Source organism: Notolabrus celidotus, chromosome 6 (assembly GCF_009762535.1).
Source record: "Notolabrus celidotus isolate fNotCel1 chromosome 6, fNotCel1.pri, whole genome shotgun sequence".
Taxonomy (NCBI): domain Eukaryota; kingdom Metazoa; phylum Chordata; class Actinopteri; order Labriformes; family Labridae; genus Notolabrus; species Notolabrus celidotus.
In genome coordinates, this window is record NC_048277.1 from 27993005 (window position 1) to 28019255 (window position 26251).

General features: G+C 40.5%; 2 protein-coding genes across 2 annotated transcripts in view; one reads left to right on the forward strand and one right to left on the reverse strand.

Annotated features, from left to right (window-relative positions):
- The window catches only part of nell2a (neural EGFL like 2a), a 112356-nt gene extending 100409 nt beyond the window's left edge, over positions 1 to 11947 (reverse strand). Inside the window, exons 1-2 of the mRNA XM_034684760.1 lie at positions 11410 to 11947; positions 11021 to 11149 (exon numbers count right to left, since the gene is read on the reverse strand). Coding sequence (XP_034540651.1) covers positions 11021 to 11149; positions 11410 to 11461 — 181 coding nt within the window. The 5' untranslated portion in view covers positions 11462 to 11947. The remainder of the gene's footprint in view (positions 1 to 11020; positions 11150 to 11409) is intronic.
- A 9643-nt stretch (positions 11948 to 21590) lies between these two features.
- dbx2 (developing brain homeobox 2) lies at positions 21591 to 26224 on the forward strand. Its single transcript, XM_034686427.1, has 4 exons — positions 21591 to 22089; positions 23218 to 23301; positions 25153 to 25337; positions 25621 to 26224. The coding sequence occupies exons 1-4, from the start codon at positions 21813 to 21815 to the stop codon at positions 25810 to 25812; spliced, it is 738 nt and encodes a 245-aa protein (XP_034542318.1). The 5' UTR covers positions 21591 to 21812; the 3' UTR covers positions 25813 to 26224.
- Positions 26225 to 26251: the final 27 nt, after the last annotated feature.

Below are 26251 nucleotides of genomic sequence, written 5' to 3' on the forward strand. Positions count from 1 at the left end.
AAACATTAAAAGCATCGGTAAAATAGATAAAATCAACTCCATAGCAGCATCATCAATGTGAATATGCACCAATATCCGTACTGTATAGAGCAATGTGCACCCATAACTACACCAATATGCATTCATATATATTTGGGATCTCTGTCAAAATAATGCCGTGGCATGTGATGGTATCAAACAGGAACTCGGAGTACTCCAGCTAGTGTAGGTTAGTTTTTTTCTGGTGCTATTGAGTGGGCCAATCTGAGAAGCAAACACCATCTCCCATGATCCCCTGCGCAGTGCAGGAAGAGATGACGGAAAGCACAGAGGGGGAGCAGAGCGGAAAACTTAAACTAGTGGAACCTCCTGGGAAGTTTAAATCAGAAGTATGGACGCATTTTGGTTTTGCAGTAAACAAAAACGATCTACAAGTCGGGGAATACAAGTAATATTAGAAGCCACTTGATTAATCGTCAAGAAGCCAAGCAAGGCCAAACAGATAGTAATAAATGTGATTAGAACATTTGAGCATTATGTTTGTGTTCAAAACAGTAAGTGTGTTTATCCTTATCTTTCCTGGCACTTAATTTTCCACACTATGACATTTTTTCAAAGTCATCTTATTTTTTTGACAATACAGCAATAATTACCTACAGTGGCCTTAATACCATGATGATATTGTACAGTGAGATTTTGATACCGTTGCATCCCTAATATATACCTAGATCAAGCAGTGGCGGTTCTGGGGAGGGGCCAACAGGGGTCAGTGCCCCTGTAAAACTGAACCTGGCCCACCCTGTGGCCCCCCCTCCACACCAAAATAATATTATACAATAAAAAAAGCTTCAGTATCGCGCCGATGTTACAGGCGGAACACATGCGTGTGGCACTTGGTTCCAGTCCCTTAGAGCGCTAAGGGACTCATGTTGAGTGTAAACAGCCAAACAGCTGCTGTCAGTCTGCATATTGATCTAGTACACAGCAGTATATATATCTAGTATATAGGGATGCACTGATGTTTTGCCAGTTTGTTCTCAGCCGGTCCTCACCCTTCTCAGTCTCTTTTATCAGGGTTGAATGTGTCCCTCTGACAACACCCTTGGCCCCAGCCTAGCCCCCCCAGTTAAATTGGTCTAGAACTGCCACTACATACAAGTAACCTAACTATAATAAGAGATTAATGAAATGTATAAATGCATGTAAATAATACATTATTGTAAAATTAAGTGCAGCAAAAATGTAATAAGTAATAATGCATATGTAATGAATATTGAAGCATCATCAGAAAATTTGAGTCCAGTTCTAACAGGCTTTATAGTGTCAATGACAACATGTGAGAGTAAGTCTAATGCCATGCCATGTGTTGAACAGCAAGAACGCTGACATCTCAATCATGAGCAAAATGAGCGCAGTGGGAGCAGGTGCCAGGGCGGGGTCCGCACTGAGAGAGGCCTGATGAGGAAGGGGGGGATGGTAAGGATGGAGGAACCTCTAGCACCGGGCTGCTCCACAGCTCTGCAGATATGAGCCCTTTGATCTATGAGTGGATGACTCCCATCACTGGTCTCTATACTTCGAGGGGAATGATTCTGCTTCAAATGGGACTCCGGGGGATTGGAGGGTGGAGATATCTCCTCATTCAGATGGAGTGATGAGATTGGTCTGAGCGGAGCTGCCTGTGTGAAAAAGCGCAATGATCTCGAACCCTCTTTGCATGCACTAAAGTGAATATCAAGTCAGCCAAAAGCAGCAACATCTCTGCATTCCTCAAAACACACATGAAAGAGCAGCAGATGAGTGCTGTGAGGAGAGGGCCAGCTTTTCTCTTCTGCCAAATCAATGTGGCCCTGCTGAGGGGGCCCTTTGGTCGATTATCTATTGGCAGGCGCCTGGATGGGGCAGCCACCTGCTCCTAACGACCACTCTGATGTGAGATTCTGACACAAAATAGACTGAAAATGATGATGTAGCGTATAAAATTCCAATCAGCACATTTTTCAGCACAATAACACAGCTCTTGTCATGAATTCTCATTGTTTACAGGATACAAGGACCCGCTGATTGTGAGAAAACTCTTTTTTTTGAGAGAGAGGCTGACTAGAGATCTTCAAAAGCCTCTGGCTCAATAGCATCTCTAGGAAACGCAGCTTTGGGCTACAACCTAATCTTATCTCCTGGGTACATTGTGCTTTAATGGTTACACTCTGGCTACTGTTTCCATCCCTCAGATTCGCTTCTAATCTTAAACTGTCTAATGTGGTCTTATTTTGTCTGACCGGCGGTACCCACACAGCTGTAATCCCTCCACAGTCCCACCAGTGCATTCTGCACCAATCACTCGCTCACATATTTAGCATTTAGAACAGGTGCTCTGCAGCACAGCATGAGAGTCCGGATACACCCGGCTTTGCCAAAACCCTTTTCTCACACAGCGTTTTCACTTCTGCCTGTATTTATATCACGGACTTCTTTGTGTTAGAAAGAGGAAGAGATTCCCTTCTTTTTCTGATTCGATTCTTCTCCTGAAAGATGTGACTTACGATCGAATTTTCTGCAAAAACCGACAGCGAATGTCAAGGAATAAAGTCCTACTTTGATATAAAATCCCTGTGAGCTAAATTATGGAGATAAAGCAAAGTGCTATCCAGGTAAATCACCTGCCAAACTGAGACTGGGTATTTTTTTCTGGTTCATTTTGGAATGTGGAATGGGATGATGGTTTAAGATGACACAGAAAAATTGAAGGCGTTTTGTCTCTCATTGAACTCCAAAAGTTCAATAATTTAAAGAACGACATTGCTTTGATGTTATTTCAGAATGTTCCCAACACAATTCGAGAAGAACTCCATGAAATAGTGCTTTTCAATTATGTAAAAATTGTGGAAACAACAAGATTCAGCCCCATAGTTGGGCTCTAAAACAATACTTACATGCCTAAATGTACGAGAAGAGTTATTTCATGCTGTCATATGTCCTCCTGTCTGTCATGGCTGCACTGCAGATAGTTGAAGTGATATTACCTTAAAAGATCTTTCTACACTTTTTGTAAGTGAAGAAGGACTTTTATTTTTTAGTCTCCAGGGGATTGACAGAACAAGTTTACACCTCCCACGTCTTCCCAACAACTCGTCAACAATTTTGTAAAGAAGCCATCTTTTGACCAGTTAAGACTGAGCCCAGCCATGAGTTGCACCAAAATCCCAGTGCCAGAAAGGGCTGGAATAAACACAGTGATCCAGTCAGCAGAGGAAGGCACACAATGCTACAGTAAAACAAGTGAAAATGTGTTATTTTTGTGATTGCGTAATGTTTTCCATTTGAAAAAAGAAGTGACTGAGCAGGTTTCAAACAACACATTTTATCTGCCGGCCTGAGCGCACAGAAGGATACGTGTGGGAGGGTTAGGCAAGAGAATCTCTCTCCAGAGGGATTAGAGTAATGATAAACTCTCCACCAGCAGCAAACTCCAAACCTTTCATTACTGTCAACACACGGGCATATTGAGTCTGTGAGCACACGCACACACACAAGCAGGTGTAGAGGACGACAACACAAGCGGACGCATGCAGACATTTGGCTCGTGTACAGTTCCAAAGAAACGATGAGTGTGTACAAATAGAGGCAGCTAGCTACAAAGTCAAGATATGCAGGTACATGACTGATGAACACACACACACACACACACACACACACACACACACACAAACACTCATACCAGCCCCCCAAAAGCTGCTTGTTTCAGCTCCTGAATATTCCACCATGCTCAGTCAATCTGCATTCAGTCAACCACCCACCCCCACCCCCCCCTCCTCCTTCTCTGTCTCCACTCTTCTGGAACAAATACTGAACCGAGCCAAGGGCACCTCCAGGACTGCTTTGGCCAGCAAATCCCCAATTCTTAGATCACCTCTCCAGTGACCGCCTGTCTGACATTCACACATACACAGGGCTAATGACAGCCTTCCAGCCACCCAACTGTATAACTGCCCTGGGGGGACAGAAAAATGTCTCCCTCCATGGTCGTCCTGTGGGGAGCATGGGGAGGGGATCATGCGCGCCTCAGAAAACAACAACTAAAAGAGATTTTGACCACAGGGAGTTGGGGATAATGTCAGTCAACAGTTTGGAAAGGTTGGCAAACTTTTTGGGCGATGCAACAGAAGTTACTGCCAAACTTACAGCAAATAATGAGGGGAGCTGAGTAGTCATATATTATGTTGTGAAAACCGTGTGGTGGGTAACTCTGGATAAAGTATTGCCTAATCTTTTTTTCTAAGTTATATTTTTTGGGGCTTTTTGCCTTTATTCCATAAGACAGCTGAAGAGAGACAGGAAATATGGAGAGCAGAGATTGGGGGAAGACATGCAGGAAATGGTCGACCGGTCAGGAATCAAACAGGCGACTCCTGCAACGAGGACTGTAGCCTCTGTATGTGGGGGCGCTTAGACCACTAGACCACCAGCGCCCCAAACTATTGCCTAATCTTGACCAGGCATGTTTTTACTGGATGGAATTGTGATGTATGAATCCTAAATGTTGTATTCTCTCTTCAAAACTAAAAAGATTTGTTATGCTTTGATTTATTCAAACATGTTTCCAATTTAAATCATCGAGGAAGGAGATAGTTACTTGCAACAACATACAACGTCAAAAATTGATACTCTAGATTGCCAAGAAAAACTCCTAGGCTTTGCCAAAATCCTTTCCTCACACACTGTTCTCACTTCTACCTGTACTAACACTTCTTTTTTTAGACGGGGGGGAAGAGGTGGAGTTCCTCATTCTTGTGTTTCTATAATTCAAGTCTCTCCAAGACAATTGAACACACAACAGAGGACACAATCACAAGAATCAACAGTAAATGGATTTGAGAGGATTTGAAAACAACTTGATTATAAGAAGCAGGACTTAAGTGAGGAAAATAAACTCATTCATCAAGACGGGGCATTTTGATTGGTTCATTATTGACTGGATAAAGATGTGATAGTTTGAGATGACAAACAAATTCAAGCTGTTTTTGTCTCTCATTGAGCACTAAAACTCGTCCTTCAGCACATCTACGATACAAGTCAGCAACAACTTTTTGTAAAACTGGTAATACTCTCTAGCAGCAGGGTGCATTTAGACACATTCTCTCACTAGATTGCAAAGAAAATCTCCATCTAATTCCATAAAATTCTTGAAACAATGAGCCCTCACACTTGTTACAGCCTCCTGCTTCAGTAAATATGTTCTCCAAGTCTATCAAACACAGCACTTCAATGCATACAAGCAGTTATCGCTCCCTTTAAACATACCTCCTGTCCGTACTGGCTGAAAAGAAGTCACTATTTAAAGCCATTTTCACATAATAGAAGAGAGACTGTCCCTCCCTCCTGTGAGAGTTCAGCTCAAACTAATGTGAGACTTCTGCAGCCCGAGTTACAAGAATCAGTGCAGTATTTTCCACTTTGCAATCCCCACTTTGTGTCACTATCCTTCTGCTGCCGCTCAGCAAGGAGACACCGTCTGAACAGCACAAAGAGGAAATTTCATACTGTCTCTCACTAGAAAATAAACCCTCAACTGATTTGTCTGACTCAGACTGCAGGAGCCTCATATTAGCTTCAGCTAAACTGTAGAGGGACTGTGTTGGCTGTGGATTTTGTTTCCATCTATTACACAGAGTTCACTTTAGAAAGGGATCTCCTGACAGCCAGGGTGCACAACCAGGACAACCAATATCTTTGTAAATGCGCTGCTCATGTAGACATCTTCGTACTGTCTTCAACAAAACTTTAAAGTGGCATTAATATTTCAACTCTGCAGCTGAACAGAAGAAAACAAAAACACCTCAGACTTTGATTTTTTTTGTGTTTCAATATGTTTGTTAATGAAAACAAGATCTCCACAAAGCATTCACATTGACATTCAATAGTCATATAACAGTGTAATTCAAAGGCCTGATCTCACAAACTACATCATCACTAATTCAGATTATTCATTCCTTATCATCAGGCAAAACTGTCTTCATTATAGAGTTAACAGTAGAACAATAACTATCCAAGCCTACCCCTTCCCTAAACCCTCCCAAGGAGTGCTACCTGACAATGTACATAAAGTTGACAGTTCAGCTCTGCAAAAAGGAGATCAGTGGGTGCCAAATTTTTTCAAACTTCTCAAGTCTGTTTCTAAGAACAAATCTAATCATCTCTAAATGTGCCCGTCATCTCCGTTAACCATAATTTGAGGGTAAGTGCTTCTTTCTTTTTCCAAAATAGGAGGATCAGTTTCTTAGCAGTAAGCAGCCCATAAGATAAAAGACATTGTTTAGAGACTTGGAGATTCCTGAGCCCCTCCGACTTTGATTTTAAGAGACAGATTAGTGGTCGGATTTAATTGTTATTGATTAGTCAGTCACATCATTGTGTGTTTTTCCTGCTGTGAGCAGGCGTAAAATTGTGTTTTCGAGCTGAGGAGTGAGTCATCTCACATCCTCACATTTATTTCGGAAAAAAAATAAAATAAAAAAAAATTCCTTACTTATTTTTGTGCATTGCCTTTACACTGCTTGGCAGTACCTGCACCCAAATTGACTTGAAGCACTTTGTTACTCTTACTGATCTTGTTTCCTCTTGTCTAGATCTTTGCTTGTGTTGTTCTTGTTCTCGTATGTACGTCGCTTTGGATAAAAGCGTCTGCTAAATGACATTGTAACATTGTAACATTGTAACATCCTCACCATCTTTACATAAGGGTGCACATGCAAAACAGTGACAAGGTAAAAAAAAACATAGCACCATGTTGGCTACGGATGTAACATTATGGTATCTTAAAACTTCTTAAGATCAGAGGCATTTCATCCGTAGTCCTCTAAACCATCAAATGTTGTCACCCTTGCTAGTTGGCAACAGAATTACCAGTCGGTAAACAAATTCTTAATATTTTCATTATTGTACACCTGGAATGCCTGTCGCATACCCTGTCTAAGCTGCAGCACAGCCACCCTCCGTGAGTCGGGGCTGTGGCTCCAGTAGTTCTTGCAATAATGCTCTCCGGGATGACTGATGGCCTTTAGCAGGGCGGTGCAGGTCAGTATTTTGATGTAGGAAATTGAATTAAGTTGGATGTTGGCTGGGTGTGGTTGAACCCCCTGACCAGAGCTATGTGTAGCCAGCACAGGCAGGTGAATGCTAACCTGCAGGGAGGACCGAGGGCTGGTGGTGCTAGCTCTGCTATTGTTAGCCACGCTCTGCACACAAATTTGACATTGTTTACCTGTAGACTCTATCATCCCATGTTGGCCTGACTCAATTAGATATATATCTGAGTGTTTTCATACCTTTGGACGAGCTGGTCAGTTGTAATTTAAATTTACGTTTACATGATTAGGAAATGAGTTGCTTCGGAACAATATTTTGTCCATCTTAGGACCATTTTTTCAGTGTAATTAGAGTAAATAGTGCAGCAACAGCAGAAATAGGGTTGGAAAAATTCCAGGAATTTTCAAAGTTGGAAACTTTCCATGGGAATTAACGAGAATTTATGGTAATTTTTATGGGAATGAACCAGGAATTTACTAAATTGAAGGTGGGGAACATCAATATAGTTGGGGAAAATATATTTTAGCATAATCCTGACTAAAACAACCAGATTTCATGCAAGTACAGTTGAATATCTATGCTCTTCCTCAATCACATGCACATAGCACACTGCTTACTGCAGTGCTATTGAGACCAGGCCCCCTACATGCACTGTGCATTCCTCCATCACATGCACAGATGATTTCTATTTTGGATGGATGTCTGCTTATAACAAAACAAATATTTTGGATATGATACCTTTCCATTAAATTACCCTCAATGCCCAGTTAATTCCCATAAATTCCCATAATTCCCATGGAAAGTCTCAAATTTGTACTATTTCCAAAATTCCCCAGCTTAACTTCCCATGGAAATTTACTGGAAACTTTCCTGAAATTTACTGGAAATGTTCCACCCCTTTGCAACCCTAAGCAGCAATGAGATAAAGATAACATTAGCTTGAAAACAGTTGCACTGTGTGCTCCTTTTCAGAGTCCTGGCTCTAATCCAAGGCGCAGCATAAATAGAGCACAGAAGTTTAGCGCGGCTGCTACACTAAACTCATCTAAATTAACCTTATTGATTCCTGAAGTTAAATTCTCATGTTGTTCTCTTGTCTTTCCTTTATCTGCAGAGTTTGCAACAAAACGGCACCTTCTGAACCTTCTCTGTAAAACCCAGTTGAGAGTGCAGAAGCTGCTCTCCTATTTGAATGCTTCAGTCTGCAGTGAATGTGTACTAGCTGCACCAGTGTAATAGCAGCTGTCAAGTGTAGCCCCTGCTGCGGAAACACACCATTTTCATTCCGATTCGAAACACTTATGTCTGTTGCGCACACAGATAAATGCAGGAAAACAAACTTGCGTCCACACACAGTCCCTCTGTCTTCACAGGGAAAAACACACTCATGGTGTTGCTGTATTATAAATGAGTCTCTTCCATCCAGTTACACTTCAGTGTCGCTGCAGTCAGGGATATAATCACCATAACATACACAGAAACACCTCACCGGCAGTGTTCAAACAATCTAAGCAAGAACATGCTCCAGAGACAGATAGGATTCACACACACACACACACACATGCACACAGATACAATTACAGAGGAGAGTCTTGCTCTGCAGCTGAAAGGATGCTTCTAGCAATAGCTCTAGCAATTGTGTTGTTTGCACTTAGAATGAGTTTGGTAGCCGGAGAAGGGAGAGAGTGTGGGTGTATGTGTGTTGGGGGAAGGGAGGGGGTGCTTCTGGGTGTGGCCCCCCCTGCTTGTTTATAAAGAGACAGATAGATATCTGGATGTGGAGATATTAAAAACAGGAAGGGGGGAAATGCTAATGATGTGGTGATTTGGTGGCGTGGCTGAGCATCACCTGGCATCAGGACTTGAGAGGAGTGTAGCCTCGGGGTGTTTCCACCCTCATCTGTATAATGCCCCGTCCCTTAGGTCCACCTCTCCTAATGCCATGCAATGTAGCGCTGACAGCTACCTTCAAAAGCATCAGCAGGGGTGCGCTAAACAGAAATCCCCCCACTGCTTACTGCTCTTCTATTTTCTCAGACACAAAAAAAAAGCATACTTTGGCAGACAGATTTAAAGATATACAAGCAGCAAGTGGATTGGTTGTGCAAACACATGCACATATACACATATGAATTGCCCTGTTCTTTCTCTTTCAGCTCTCAGCAGCCACCCCTCCTCCTGCCTCCACCCTCTGCACCCAGAGATAACAGCCTTCCCTTCGGGCAGGCAGGCAGGCAGGCAGGCGGTGGTGAGGACAGCCATGGATGTGTTCTGCCTGCTATCTAATGAGCGTCGGAATGTCACCGTGGGGCTGTCTACTGGTCCCAGCCAGCCGAGCATCCGTACATGTGGAATCAGCACAGTCTATCAAACAGCTGGCAGATAGCTCGGCTCTCTCTTTCTCTCTCTCTCTCTCTGCTTCTTTATATCTCCCTCACTCTTTCAGTATGTGTGCCTCTCCTTGTCTATTTTCTGATCACAAACAAGCAAAGGCCTGGCTTTGCTTTGCCTGTACGCCTCTCTCTCCCTGCCTCTCCCTTATCGCCCAGCATCAGTGACTTAACATAGACATCCCAAATGAAGAACGGAGGTGAGCTCTCTGCCATAAATAACGTGCCTCCGCCTTCTCCTCCCTCTACGCCCGGGTATCTGAATGTGCAAATCAAAGGTGAGGCAGAGAAATGACGGAGAGGTGCAAAAAGCTGGAGGAGCTTCTCCCTATAACTGTCTTTGTTTCTCTCATTCTCTGCCTTATAACTCTTTCTCATAGTCTCTCTCTCTCTCTCTCTCTCTCCCTCCTCCCCTCCCTCTCTTTTTCTGCTTCCTTCCTGCATGGAGCACTTCTGAGTGTTGTCTACACAGAGGACATCAAATGGCCTGCCTTCACAGAGCTGCTGGAGTTGCTGCTCCATGAAGAAGTGCTGCTGTCTCAGCGGCTGTGTGGCGAGATGAGAAGATACCAGAGAAGAGGTGGGAAGAAGAAAAACTGTCGACAAATGATTGTGGTGTCTCTCTGTCCCAAAACAACACTGTCACTTTGGTGCATCATGCCCCCTTGAGAAGATTTGAGTGTTGCCACGTCCTTAGTTTTGCTGCTGATCCTGGAGCCAAAAGCTATTTCCTCTGCTGCTACTTTTGGCTGCACGATGGACAAATCTATCACCGACTTTGATGGCACTGTTAGCAGTCTTACTTGGATTGTAATGAATGTCTGGCATGCAATAACAAAGACTGGACGGCGTATGAAAAAGTCAAGCCTGGCCCTGCAGCTTTGACGTCTATTCTGCTCAGTGCCATCCATTAAAGGCCACAGATAACAAATTTAGCCTCCAATACTGGCAACATGAACATGTGACTCACTCTTCTTCCCATTCATGATGTGCTCACAGAAGGGGTCCTCACTGCATTAACACTCAAGGAGCGGATAAACTCTTGCGAGGGGCCCATTTACCCTCATTATACAACTCTAAGGGTTTAATCTGATTATTCTACGTCTTTCTATGATTTCTCTGTGTGATCCACCCATCTCCCCCCCTCTGCTCACGCCACTTTTTCATGGGGACCAAACACTGCCTATTGTTCAGGCAGGTGGCAGTCTGAGGGGCCCCCAAAGTATGTCAGCAAACAGACTTGCAAATCCACTGCACGCTGGTGCTGACAGTCTCTTACACAGTTGTGAATATAATAGCAAAAGAGCACTGGCAACAGTATTATCATAAGATCTGACATTTTAACAAAAAAAGGTCTGCACAGGCGTCTCAGTGGAGGAGATTATCTGTGGATTACTGCTAGTCATACCAGTTGTTCGAGGAAAATAATAAAAGAAAAGAGGAGTATTTCTTTTATCAAGAGCTGTTTGGTTCCTGCATATCTTAAAATTCCCCATCGCCTCATGTGGACACATTTTTATCTCCAATCTTTGGAGGGAAAACAAGGAATGTGTGTGTTACTGTACCTTGGAAGTGGAAAGCTCTAGACTCGCTGTGGAAGCCCTGGACCTGAGTAACTCCATCAAAGCCTTCTCCAAGCGTTAGTTCATCAAACACGCTGATTCGCAGGGCAGGGTCAACCCCAAAACCTACAACTAATGTGCAAACACACAAAAGCAAGATTGTCATTGTTATCAGGAGGCAAGGACACCTGTGATGGTGAGATATAAAGCTCTGCAGGTGTTAGAGGAAGAGATGAGAGGATACTGTAGAATTTGCATGCAGTTAGATCAAGCAAGAATGATTATTATTTGGAAGCAGATGATAATAAAACATATGTGAATATTAATGTATCATGTGTATGCTACATGTTGCAAGAGATGATACAATACAGCCAGTGACAGCCCTGTCTTACCTGAGGAGGAGCAAAATATGCCGAGAGCTAGAAATAACTGTAATAATCCCATAGTGAATGTGTGAAAAAATAAATTAGTCCATGTTTTATGTCCACTTCCGAGAGACAGTGCGAACGATGCTTTCACCCTCTCACAGAAGGCTAGATTACCAATCCCATATGCGGAGCGGTCCAGGCATCATCACCACAACTTTAGATGCCCAATGGTGCAAAAAACAAGGAAGCAAATCCGGAGAGAAGAAGAGGAAGAAGAAAAAAAGAGATGTTTGCAATGACGATATTATTCCATGTAAAGAAGAGTGTGCTCCATCAGCATCATCCGCGGCACAGGTGGCTGAGAGAGGACGCACAAAGCGAGCTGCCTGCTGCCGCTGCTCCACCAGCTGAACAGACGCTCCGACAGCAGCGAAGGAAAGAGCTGAAGAAGGAGCAGGGAGGAGAGGAGAGAGAGAGAGGGTGAGGAAGAAGAGGAGGAGGGAGGGCTGTCGAGGAGTGAGGAATAAAGAGGAAATAAAGAGGGACTGTGAAGCCCCCTTGTGGTCACATGCGAGAAAGCAAATATAGTCTACAGGCTGCATGAATGGAGCCACGCCTACTATCAAGGGCAGAACATCTAAATCCCTGATGAGGATTTATATGAGGGGATTACAAAGGAGAAAAAAAACGTGAAAAGTAAAGCTTTAAAATTGTTATGTTGCATTTAACTTGGAGTGATTCCCATTCAGCCCTGGACTGCATTATTACTTTTATTGCGTATATGATCATTGTTTTAGCATCATTATTTATTTATTTTATTTTTTATTCTATCTTATTCTGCCTTCTTCTTTTGTAATTATTTTATTTAATTTTTCTGGTATTTATTTTATTTTATTTAATTGATTGATTTGATTTATTTTTTTATTTTTAAAGCCACGGTTTGATCCCAGCTCCGGCAGTCACATGTCGAAGTGTTCTTGAGCAAGACACTGAAGAACCAAATTGCTCCCGCTGTTGTTCAGCGGTGTGTGAATCTGTACAAATGAGAGATTAGCTAATACTGATGGTTCCTTACATTAGCAGCCTCTACCATCAATGAGTGAGGGGGTATGAATGGGTGAATGCGACGAGTAGTACGTAAAAGCACTTTGAGGAGTCAGACAGACTAGAAAAGCGCTATATAAGTACAAGTCCATTTACCAAGTCCATTTGCCATTTTCAAAGTACTTCACATCATATTCCCGTATCTTTTTTTAGCCCTGTATCCAAGCGGAAACCTCAGGTCTAAAAATATGAGTTCAATGTGGAAGTGCTTAAAACTGCAGTTCATCGAGGATCCGCTTGAGGCTTGCTCCGGAAGTACTGGAAACCACATACACACCAATTAAAAAAAAGCTGATCTTTACAGCAGAAATAAACATGTTTATAGCCTGGTACAAAAGACGGGTGTAGTCTGGATAGCTCATTACTCGATCAGCACACACTGAAGGGGGGTGAATTTTTTTCTAACGCAGCAATTTTGAAGATATTGAGATTACGAAACCTCCAATGAGAGGCAGAGCTGACTTGATTGACAGGTGGGAACACTGTAGCTGTTGGCTAGGAGGCTCAAAGCCCGCCTCTTTACGTCACAATCGCTCGACAGTAGCATATGACTGCCGCTGCCGATTGGCCTCAAAACAGTGCTTCCGAAACAGATGGGTGACGTCACGGATACTACGTCCATATATTATACAGTCTATGCTTGTATCATTTTATCCATTGCTTTGTTTTCTGTCTCTGTTCTTTTGGGAAGCACTTTGGGCTGCATGCTTGAATGTATGAAAGGTGCTATATAGATAAAAAATATTTGAGTTGAGTATTTAAAGTCTCTGAAAACTATGTTAAGAGTTGGGAATATATGAATCCAGAACATTTAATGAATAACTACAGTCAAAGGTAACATTGACATTCAAAACTATTTAAAGCTCCTGTGAGGAGTTTACAGCTGGTTGTGAAACTGTGTGAAATTAATACTGATGCCTCTGTATAAGATACAAAAGCAAGCAGGATCATCAGCATACAGACTGATTTCCATATAGTTATTTTTGATGTCTAAAACTGCTCGGCTTGGTAGGTGTCAAACAAAGAGATAACGGTTAAAGCTGCTGTTGGTAGGAATGATGTAAAAACGTCACTTTTTTCTTCTGGGTTTGGAGAAAAGGTCATAATGCCCATCGGTACTCATCGGTAAGTGGAGTAATGTGAGACTATTGCGAAATCTCTGCGTTTTCCAATGCCTTTGTATCAAGCAATGTTATTATTCCCCTCGTTCCCGTTATGACGGACCAATCATAGCTAATCTCCAATCCTCTGCTAATCTCGAACTACTATGTCCTCCGATCGGTTATGAGTCTGGCACTATCATGACTGTACTCTCCGATCTGTAGTGAGGGGCTAAGAGGAAATCTGGTTGGAAGGGATAGTGTTGATATTTGAAGTCCCTCTCTCTGAACAGATGTTTACTCTGTGACTACCAACAGCAGATTTAACTGCGATGTTTTTTTTTTCACAGATTCTCCCAGGCAAAGATTTTTGATGACTGATACATTAGACTGCAAAAAGAAACCAGGAAGAGATTAAATTGAAAACACTACTCACACAGATAAGGGATAAAATCAGCACAGAGGTTAAGTTATAGCTTTTTCCACAGGGGGTGCCAAATCAATGTACACACTGAAAGTTCCTGAAGGAGCTTTAAAGCTTTATAAGTCTATTTATGTGAAAATCAAATTCATAATTACATTTACAAAGTTAATTTAAAGTGTAAAAGATATTCAAATATATTAAAAATAGCGCAACTATTATAGTGTCACAGCAGCAAAACTGCAGGTGTAATTATTTGCTTTCCATACTTTATAATCTTCAAAGCAACATGACAGGGTACCATAAGAATAAATCAATACTTCTCTGATGTCCCCCTCATTTTCCGATCTTTCCAGTCTTCTGACACTATGGGGTCAATATACTATATAAGTCACAAGATGACGCAACTCCACCCACTCCCACTGAAAAAATAAATGAAGACAAAACACAGCAGCTGCAGGTGCTGACATATAGCGTGGTGATGTATTTTGCGCCAAGGCATAGCAACAAGCAATCTGGGTGGCAGAGTCCTCTCCAGTAACCAAACACACAAAGATAAAGGAGCCTGCGTTTATCAATAGAGCTGTCAACCACCATTCTTCATCCCCTTTTTAGCATTCAATTTGATTAAAAGGAACCATGTTTTTATATGTGTATTTAGATGTTCTAATTTGAACTATGTCCCATTTGTTACAGTGTAGGTTCTGAGCTTTATGACCTATACTGCAGCCAGATAACAGGGTGAGCTCTCAATGTTTTTGCTTCATTTCCAGGGAATGTTTGTACCATCCATCTTCTCATACAGACTATGGATATCCCCGATTTACCCAATGTACCCACACGTATCCAAACAAGCTTTTCCATTGTCTTGAACATGTTCCAACCCTCATACCAGAGGCCTCATTTGTTCTGTTGACAGGTGGAGAGTTCCAGAGCATTTCAAATTCTTGGGTGCATCCACATCGATTTTACATTAGGTCACCGAAGTTGTAAAGGTCACATGGTAATAAAAAAGAGCAACTGGAGTCTGATGTATTTAGGTGTAAGCAGGTATAAAAATGTGTAGAGGATAGATTTTGCAGATCATCTTCATTTCTTTGGAACCACAAGTCATTTGTCTATTCTATCTGCAAAAGAAGAACAGATGTGACAGAACAGCAAGCCTTAAATACCATAAAATGTGAAAAACACTATATTTGCAGAATAACAATATTTGAGTAAGCATGTATTTAATTCTTTATATTAGTGAAGAAATCCAGTGAAGTTATAGTTTGTCTCCCCAGCAGGTGGTACAGACACAAATTAAAATGTGGAGGCTTGGCTGTCTGTGTGACTCAGCCTTGTTAATGGCTTTTTATGGAGCACAGATGCTTTGTGCTTTGAATATTTGTTTATTCCTCTTGCATCGTCTCCATCCATGGGACTAATTAGCATGTTGAAGCATTGCTGTTTTATCAGCAGCCATACCATGGTAGTGTGTTTTTCTTTTAAAGGGGAGGATGAACAGTCATGTTTTACCCAAATCCCAATAAATATCCTGCCAGATAGACATGAATCGAAGCCTTTTTATATACAGTCTGCTCAGAGGCGATCCCAAGTCCTCAACAAAGTCCAGAAAATTCCCAGGACTGCTGGTAAAGTCTTTAGTTGGCTGTGCAGGTCTGTGAAAATAGACTTGCAAGTGTACGCCACAAGATAAGATTATACCGCTCCATTTGATATGTGGACACCATTTGTAGGCCAGTTTTACTAACCTCAATAACATGTTGTGTTTATTTAATATAAAGTGAGTTTGTATTGACAAATCTGTAGCGCTTCACCTCCTGGCTGCTTCGTAGGTCTGAAACAAAGGCAAGCAAAGGTCCTTCATGCAGTGGCAGAGTGTCACATCTGTTGTGTGAGAGGGCTTCCAACCCCCCACCCCCCCAATTCATTATTTATAACACTAGATTTCTTCTGGGTGCAGACACAGGAAATGTAATTACTTTGTATTACCCACAAGTTGTCATTTCCTAAAGTGCCATCAGGAAAATAAGAGTCATTAAAGCCTGTGCCCAGCCAAGAAAGAAAAGTAATAACCTCACACAGTCCTGCTGTGAAACAATCACGCACACACACACACACACAGAGAGAGAGAGAGAGAGAGAGAGAGAGAGAGAGAGAGAGAGAGAGAGAGAGAGAGAGAGAGAGAGAGAGTGAATCTCTCAGGGCAAGGGCAGCAGGAAAAGAAGAAGTCCTGTCGTTTATCTCTTAAAGGTCCAGATGGGCGATGACTTAAAAAACTCTCAGGGGCTTAATCACAGTGGTCATAACTCTATCATAGAGGCGTACTAATACCTTGAAGAAAACAGGGAATGGTTTGCAATCATGGAGCCAGGTTTGAAATCTGATTCATGAGTCATATCTAATCTTCACGCTCAGGTGATTCATTACATGTATCTGTTTAATAATGTGTTCAATATTAAGCCACAGCAGTCGTAAATTCAAACATGAGAAAAGTAGAGAGTCGACAACAAAGGCATCCCTTATGACAACTGCCCGTTATTAATGTTAAGCACGGGTGATGTCATCCACAGCTACCGTATAATCACATCATTTGGGATGAAGTTGCTTTTCAGGAATTCAAGCTCCTACTCTGCTCAAGAGACAGCATTTAAAGTTTATAGAACTCCCTCAAAAGATAAAATGCTGAGTAAATAATGCATTCAAATACTTGAATACATGTGGGAAATGTGAGGACACTATGGTATGAAAAAGTAAGGCTTCAACAAACTAAACCACACAACTTTGCATTTTCTCCTCCTTCATGTAGCTGAAACACAGAAGGTTCTCATTCTCTCAGTGCCATCTTGTGTGCACAGCAGTGGATTGCAGTGACGGTGTCAGAGTCGTAGCAGTACTGAGAAACAACAGACTGTGTCACTCTTGGACCATCCCAGGGCTAAATACTCAGTGACACGAGGCAAGCAAATGTTTCTGCAGGAACACAGCAGAGGTGGGGGATATATCAAGGATAAGACTCTTACTTCCTCAAAGGTTTTTGGGTTTGTTGGGGCCAAATAAAACCGTGGTGATGATATTTATTTTTGCTTTGTTGTGCAGTGTCATCCTGGAATACAGGAATACCACATGTTAACAGTGTGCATATCATGTTTTTGTGTTTAAAATAGTGTGCACAATGCTTTTTTTCTAATATCTGTGCTAATGTCAAACACTATTTACTTGGTTCTACTTAGTTCTTTGGAAGTTTCATTACTTGTTCATTGACTTGGCTTGCACAGTCTCAAATTGAAAACTGAGTTATCTGGTCAAGTGCTGCTGAAAAACATCTAAAAAACTTCAAGTTGTACAAAATAGAGCTGCCAGATTGGCTCTGAACTGTTTTTTTTGTAGTAATGTGCTTGAGATGCATCAAAGATTATATTGGCTAACTGTGGAGGCTAAATCAAAATCATGTCTCCTGTCATTTATGCAAACTGTTATATGGAACAACACACCACAGTTCTTTTGTAATATACTCAAATATTCTGGTTTTAATCAATTGTACACAACATGACATGTGAGCACTGGTCATCTGCTAACACCAAGTCCTAGAACCAACTGCATGATGAGATCTGTGCTTTTTAGAGGTTCCTCTGCCTGGAATCAACTCCCCACTAACATGAGAATGATCAAAAACAGCTTTTCTTTTAAAAAGTCACTTAAACAAATGCTGATAAATTCCTCATAGACGTTATCATGTAATCACTGTTTTGAAAGTCTTTGTTTCATTAATTTTTGGTGCCATGTGTTTGTTACAATTTTGTTTTTGTTTCCATTATTTGTAGTTTAATGCTACTTATCATTTATTTGCTCAGATACTTAGTTTATTTATTTTTTTCTGTCTTGATTTCTATAATTGGCTGCTATTGAATCTTTGTTTTATAATCACACCATGTCACACCATGTCAACCTGTCACTACTGAAACATTTTTTAATACTGCCTGTAATTACTGCTATTTAATTTAAATTCCATTTGTAACATTGTATATATCTAAATTGTATTCTAGCTTTATTTATCTATTTTATTTTACTTATTTCTATTTTATTTTATTTTTTTATTTATTTTTATGTTATTTTGTTTTATTTTGTTTTATTTTATTTTTTATTTTTTATTATTATTTTTTGTTGTTTTATTTATTTATTTATTTTTGTATTTTTTTTTTTTTTATCTTATTTTGTACTTATTGTACTTATTTTGTACTTATTGAAACTTCTTTCTTGACTGTACTTATGTCTGGGTTGCTGTAACAACTGAATTTCCCCCTTGGGGGATCAATAAAGTAATATCTTATCTTATATCTTATCTTATCTTATCTTATAATGTGTGATTTAAAATAATAGTTTTTTCTTGTTTTTGTTTTGTTGTGTGGACCAAAGGAAGACTAGCAACCACAATGTGGAAGCTAATGGGGATCCTAATAAATAAATAATAAATAAATAAAGCTATAAAGTGGTATTCTAGGAATCATGTGGTAAAGCTTTTTTTTTCAATTGTATTATACACAGTAAATATTTAAGTTTCACAATGTTTAGCTATATTTTTTTTAGTAACCCTCCAAATAAGTATTATAAATATTTTGCAGCCTTAAATAAATTGTAGTCATTGGCGATAGCTGAAGTAAGAAAAATGGCAATATAAGTATGTACTAATTTTAGATTGTTTTTTTTTTTTTTTCCTCCAAAAACACCAAAGTAAGTCACAAAAACTTGAGACTTTTTAGAACTCCACTTGCTTTGTATCACTCTGAAACGCACATCTCTGTTGAGTTTAACATGCTCCAGAGGCCATACACTGACATTCCTTTTTCTTACTCTGCCTCTGCACAATGCGCGGCTTTGAGTGGGCAGCTTTAGATCTTTGTTTTGGAACAGAAAAGCACATTTTTCTGCCCTCCCTTTAGAAGTCTAAGGTAGCATTTGAGCAAACACCCATTCTGGATGCTTATAAGACGAAAAAAAAATACACACCTTAGAATAAATGGAAGGCAGAAACTAAGCTTTACATGTTCTATTTTAAATGCAGCCAGCTAAAATTGGACGTAGCCTTCATTAAGTCACCATCATACGAACGCTGAAGTTTTATAGACTGTCCATGCAGTGTTGCTGCGGCACACTGCCACTCCCTCTCCCCCTGGATCCCATTGTGAATGTGTGCAGTGAGCTGGCTCATTGGGCCCTCATGGTGAATGGCCCACAGCCATTCACTCAGCATACAGAAGCTCATTAGAACTCTATAGACACACAATTGTGAGGCTCACATTAGAAACTTCCTCCTCTGGGGCACAGACACTGCACACAAAGTGCCAGTTTGCTGCTAAGCTAAGCGCATTGTCTTCCTGATTCATAGAGCCTGGCCCTCCATTCACGATATTAAGTTCGAGTGGTGGAATATCAATTGCGTGTGCAATGGGCCGGTATCTTTTTAAGAGCTTTAGTGGGGTTAAAAAAGAGAGAAAAGGGATCTCAGCCGGTCTGCAGAGTACTGGCTTTCAACAGGGCCATTGTGAGGACTCTGAAAGAAGGGAGCCCTGTTTTTCCCTCCATTTCCAAAAAAGAGATGGACATCAAATAATTTCACATGAACTTGCTTCAGGGTGTTTCCAAGACCTTCTGTTTAAGAATAGCCTAATTATACCTCCCTCTCCTGGAGGGCTCTATTGGAATCTGGCTAATTACAAAGTGGTGAATCTTAATGATGATACGCTCTTAGCCATGCCTTTTAAAATGGGCACACAGTCGTGTGAGATTGGTTCCACCTGGAATATCACTGAACAGAGAAATATATGGTGTTTGCAGGATGCTCAGTGCTTTCAAGCAAGTTGGTTGGTTTCTACAGGCTTGTTACAACTTTTGACATTGCATTGCATTCTTATTTGTGGCAGAAAGGCTAATTAAAGTGTAAAAAAAAAAGTGAGACTACATGAATAAACAAAACATTTCCTCTAAATGTCGCCACATAAAACAAATCTCAACAACATTAGTGGTCTTTTACAGCTCATATCAGCACTACAGAGCAGCAGACAATTGACTTCCCACCAAACAAAAAGTCATGGGCGACTATCCCAGCCGCTTGTCTATATGCACCATGTTAACATACTCTCACAAAACACAAAAGTAGGAAGTGCACACAGCCTTGCTAACACTCATCATGTGACAGAGCACGATGCCTTTTCCACCAGTCTGAGGAATAAAACCTCAAATTTGATTACAAGCAACCTTTGGCTCCCTGGCCGTCGCACAATAGGCTGAGCTGTCTGGGCCAATTTCCATGCTCAGCATGAGGTAACTACACGCGCAGACTGGAGCTCCCCGACACCCTCCCGCACACCCCAGCAGACTGGATATGCCTGTTTACTGTGCCTAAACTCTATGTCTGTCGCCCCTATTGCTGGAGTCTTTATATGATGTCGAGGATCATTAGTTGCAGTGTGAAAGGTTACACAAGCCTCTCGTTAGACTTGTTTGTACCACATCTTGAGGTGTGTGTGTGTACTTGTGTTTTTCTCTGTGTCCGTTTATATTTGATGGTCGCAACCCTTAAATACAACAAAAAAAAACAAAGACTAAAACTGGCTCTGGAAGAAGATGAAAGTGGTTGAGTCTGCTGCATCTGGAAAATCATGGAGAGCTCAACTCTGCCAAGCGCTAAATTAAAATCGAAGTATTGACTGGCATGCAAAGTCGTTTTTTTTTATTTAACCTTTATTTAACCAGGTAGGTCAATTGAGAACTGATTCTCATTTACAATAACTACCTGGAGTCATTGGCCCAAAAGGCATTAAACTGAACAAATTGCACTACAAATTGGGTCTTTAATTCTTAATCAGATCTTTTCAACAACAGTGTATTTCTCACTAATCATTAAAATGTTTGTCAAAGTGCATGTAAGGTCAAAATTAGCTATTTATGAGTAATATGTTGATTACAATGTCATCAGCATATAACTTTATTTGGAAAAGTTTCAAACCAAACATAAAGATAAGTTTGCAAAGATTTTAACTGCTTACTATGGGCAAAAACTTTTGAAAAGCATCCAAAAATGTAGTAAAATCAAACTAATGATTTTTATAATGCAAGTTAAATCACTTTTATATTTTGGGGTAATTTAAAATGACATAACTTAAATTTGTGTTTATTTTTAAGATGAAATGTCTTTTTGTCAGTGCTATTCCTGACATTTTTTAGATGAAAGTATCTAATTTAAAAAAAGTGATTACATTACTTTACCAACAAACACTTCTTCACAAAAATAATTCGGTTTTTGAAAGTTTGCATTGAATAAAAGCACTTGTCGAGCAATGCATCCCTACTGAAATGGAGGGAAAAATCTATGTTGCAAATGCACTGCTGAGGGGTTTGTATGAGGCACAATGGGAGGTTGGAGAAAAGAGAAAACTATTTACTACTGCAGAAGACTGTTTGGTGCATGTTAAACTTTGGCCAGCAGTTCATTGTCTCTGGTGTCTATCATTTAATAGGCTAGTTGACATAATGAATGAGCCAGACCCACCTTCTGCCACTCTAGAAAAGACCCAAGCCTTATCTGAATTGAGAAGCACATTAGAGCCACTCAGCCAATCAGGACACAGCGCTGTAGCAAAGTGCAGGCCCGAAAGAGGAAGAGCAGAGAACTTTTGTTTTCCTCAGAGTTTAATGAAGTTGGCCTGGTCACTCGAGCAAGGATTAAAGGAGAATTTGGTGTCACTGAGCTGTGACTGCTGAAGAGGGCACTCAAGTGTTCGGGTCACTGAGTGAGCACGATGGTCTCAGTCCAGAGCTGCATCAGGAGGAATATGGCTGGCTCTCCTCCTGCTTTGCCAGGCTTTGGGAACTCGGGGAAGAGTTTTCTTATTGACAATCTACTGCAGTCTCACACACCTTCAGCCTGTCAGGAAGGTACAGCAGGTGGACACCTGAGACTAGGAGCGTGTGAACATCCAAGGAGAAGCTGGGGCTCTGAGCACGAAGCCTACCAAAGCCAGGCCCTCAGTCCTCAACAGGTCAAAGATCTAAGCGGACCATATCTGCCAGCCTCAGGTAAAAAAAAGTAGTTTTTTTATGCAAGATGATTTTTAAAAAAATATGATACATTTGAATTATGTGACCTTATACTGAGTTTGTATGTTAAAGTTACACTTTGAGTTTATGACAGTCCCTTGTTTTCTTTCCTCTAATGTGCTTATAATTTCTAATCTGTTGTATCATGAAAACGATATATATTTTAATCACCCTAGTTTGAAAGATTTTCAGTTTTAGACTGAAAATTTGTCAAATGATTTTATATATAAATTTAACTTTAAGCAACTACATGTTTATTTTCAGAGACTTCAAATCTTTAGACTGTAATTATAAACATGACTCAAATAATTTAATCAAGAACAAAAACAGGCCACTAAAATGTTCCTGCTTACTTTCTTTGCAAATACTCTCCTGACAATTCAAATTAAAACTTTAAGTTGTCCTCTTAATATTGTGAGTTTAAATTTTAACAATAATTTTGACTGTGTACCAAAATGATATGCTGCAAAAGGGAAATTTCCTTCAAGTGAGAATTTTATGACATCTAACTTTTTTAAATGATTCATTAATAAATGACGTTTCAAATAATATAAAAAATAAATATAATATTTGAATAGTTTTATATTTTATCACCGAGTCGTTGCTTTTTGGTTTTGATAAGAAATAAGAATGACTGCAAAAAAGAAAAAATGTTCTTAATTATAAAACTGCAAAATTTAAATTTTGATGTTCATGAATAGAGCCTATTTTTTTATCCAAACAATCTGATTTAATCAAATAGATTGAGGGTATAATTCTTGGATGGGTAGTTATCAAATGTAGCTGTTAAAACCCTCTTAATATTTAACTGCTATTGAACTCTAGCTAATCCAAGCTAATCCAATTTATTATTGAAAGCTTAACACTGTTTAAATTAAATCTAGATAAAAAAGGACACAGCTACGTCTATATTCATGGACAACCCACTGCACTTTTTGTGTGTTGTAAAATCTCAATAAAAAAAGTTGTGAAAAAAGTGAACAACTGTAAAAATAAGCCAAAGTAAATCTAAAGATAGGCAGTGGTTCAGGTACAGTCCCTCATGGGTTAGAACTGTCTTGCCTGGGAACTACACAACCATATCTGATATTCTATCTATCCGTGCAGGTGTACTGAGCAGTGTTTTCCTGCGGAGCCCGCAGTATCTGCTGGCATGCTGCGGTGGGTCCAGGCCCCCTCCTGTCTTCTCCAGTAAGTGTTTTATGCCTCATCAGCAATGCCTCAGCTCCTCTCTAAGCATTAGCAGCAGGGTCTCCCATGCTCTCCACAGCTAATTACTGATGCAATGCCAAAGAGCTAATTCTCTACTCAACTCTGCACAGCTCTATTCATAACCATTCACGGCTGTTTAGGACGGGGAAGAGGGGTGGGTTGCAAGGCTTTTTAAGAGTCCCTGGGGCCCCCCTATTTTGTACTTGCAAATGCACACTTTTACTAGCGCAAATATGCAAAGCCAATAAACATCTTGTCTTCTGTCATATTAACACTATGATAACCAGGTGCAGATTCTTATGACTAAATTAGGCAGGCAGTTTCAAAGGTTGATTATTTCATTTTTTGGGGGAAAAAGAGCAGCTTGGAATTAATTTTCATGTTGCTTGGAATATAAAAACACCCAGGAAACCTTTAATTGCAGCAGATTTTTTTTATTTTTTCCTGAATTGTGCTTGAGATGTTTCAGTTCATCTAATTCAAAAAGTAATAAAAACCACTGGCTCCATATCGAACCCCTAGGTGTTGGTAAACACTAACATCTGCCATACTTGGGCTTTGTCTCACAGCAATTGGAAGTTATTAGTTGCCGCAACCCAAGATGCCTGTCAGATGTTGTGGAAAATAGCACAAATCAGAAAGCCCTCATCCCACAGGTCTCTGGAGTCCTCTTAGTGGGCTGACACTTTCCCACAGTGCCCAGCAACGCAACAATGCCAAGTCTGGCCGTGACCAATCGGCACTTTCACTCCACCATCCACACGCGACCTCACTGCAATTTTTCACTGCAGCAATGAACTCCGTTTAGCACAAAACACTTGCCCGTTTCTCTACAGAAGAGGGTTGGACCAGGAACATCCCACAGCCATTGTATGACTAAAGAGCTTGGTCCACCGACCCCCCTCTTTTCTCCTGTCCTTCAACTCTCATTCCAGCCCATTGGAGAGTTCTTGACTAGGACATAAAGCATTCAATGAAAGTGACTTTTATAGACTTATTCGAGCTCATCTTCACATACAAACTGGCTTCATACCTGCAAGTGAAAAGATTTAGTGTTGGACCACTGAGCCATCGAGTAATGGCATTTCCATTGAACGGCTCTATTGTTGGTGTCGCACAGGGCTCTATAGTTGTCCCACTAGGGTAGACACACACGATGCCCAGGAATGACCTGGTAATCAGCTATTTAAGTGAAAGCTATTGAATCCCAATAGAGAAGTGAGAAGCATGTCCAAACCGGTTATGTGCTCCCTAGAGGTGGTCTATGTGCAGATTTGTCGTACAGATTAAAAAGGCAACATTGAATGGATGGGATAAATTGTTCCACTTGACTTTTGTTGTGCTTGCACCTGTGAGTGAAGTAGCGTGGGATTGCTCCTCACAGTTCATCAAATCCCTTTTTCTCAGCTGAAGTGGCTTTCTATTCTCTTTAGTCACCCCCAGTTTGTTAAATTGGGCAAATAGAAAAAAAAAAAGAAATCAAAAGTGTGTGATAGAGTGAATGTGACACCAACAGGCATGATCTTTGGTTCAAAAGATAGGAAATGTGGTCTGGTTGGTAAAGTGTGAATACTGATGTTAACAAAACAGGTGTTCGTCTTTATGGACAATGCAAATCACGACACACAAGGGAAAAGATCCAGAGCTAGATTCACCAATCATGAGCTTTTTCTTATATCAATTGAAAAATATATTTATTTCCCTGGATGGTTATTGTACCCTCTACCGCCGCTAAGGTGTTATTGTTCATGGCAACTACTTATCAATGACACTAATGTTGACATGGCAGTTTGAGAAAATACATTCAAATTAATATGTTTTATTTTTCAGAGGGAGCAAACGTTCGAATGTGGTCTGGTGATATGAGTCACAAATCACGCAGGGGGATCTTAAGGAGAGCTGTGTTCTCAGAGGAACAACGGAAAGAGCTGGAGAAAACTTTTCGGAGGCAAAAATACATCAGCAAGACAGACCGCAACAAACTAGCAGCTAATCTCAGTCTAAAGGAGTCACAGGTAATTCATATCTTTGGCCTTTTTATCTGCATACATGTACATGGTTGTTAAATGTATTTCAGTTGAAAGCTAAGATATAAAGAGAGGTACATGGAAAAGTAACAAATCAACAAGCACGCCACCCACGTTCATGACCCTTGTTTCTTGATTTCATGTATCATTTTCTGGACCAAAGACGTGCACAAACAAATAGGAATTGTTGTCTACTTTAGGCAAGGCAAGGCTAACAAATGAATGATCAACAGAAATTAAAGGAAAATGCATCTTTTCCCCCCCATTTTAGGTCAAAATCTGGTTCCAGAACCGTCGAATGAAGTGGAGGAACTGTAAAGAGAAGGAGGTTCATAACACTCGCTCCCCGATGGATGAGCTCATGGCTCAAGGTCTTGCTCAGGAAGAGGAAGAACCATCACAGAATCACAATGATGCAAAACCAGAGAGATCACTGACACAGAAGAGTGCCAGGGACACATGAGAGGCTATTATGACTTTAAAATCAAGTAATGACTTTTTAAGATATCAACAAAAACCTGTAAAAGGCTACAGTATTGTTATGGTGTTAAAATGAGTGCATGAAATAGACTCTGTGAAGACTAACAATTGTAATATGAACTTTTCAATGCATTTTTTCATTTTGCTGCATCATAGATGTAACCAGGTTCAGCTCCTGGGTTAATGATCTCAGTACGTTCCGCTGCTTCAGTAGGCAATTCATTGGATATTAATCTGACGAGTCTTTCCTGGAAAAATTCATATTCTTAGAACGTAACAGCAATCAGTTCCAGGAAAGAATGAGTCACTTCATGTAATATATTTTCTATTTCACGCTTTGGTCAGCTTTACACTGATGCTCTGCTTATTATTGGAAATATATTTTGGACTCCCATTTCACCTGACGTATTTTGTATATATTT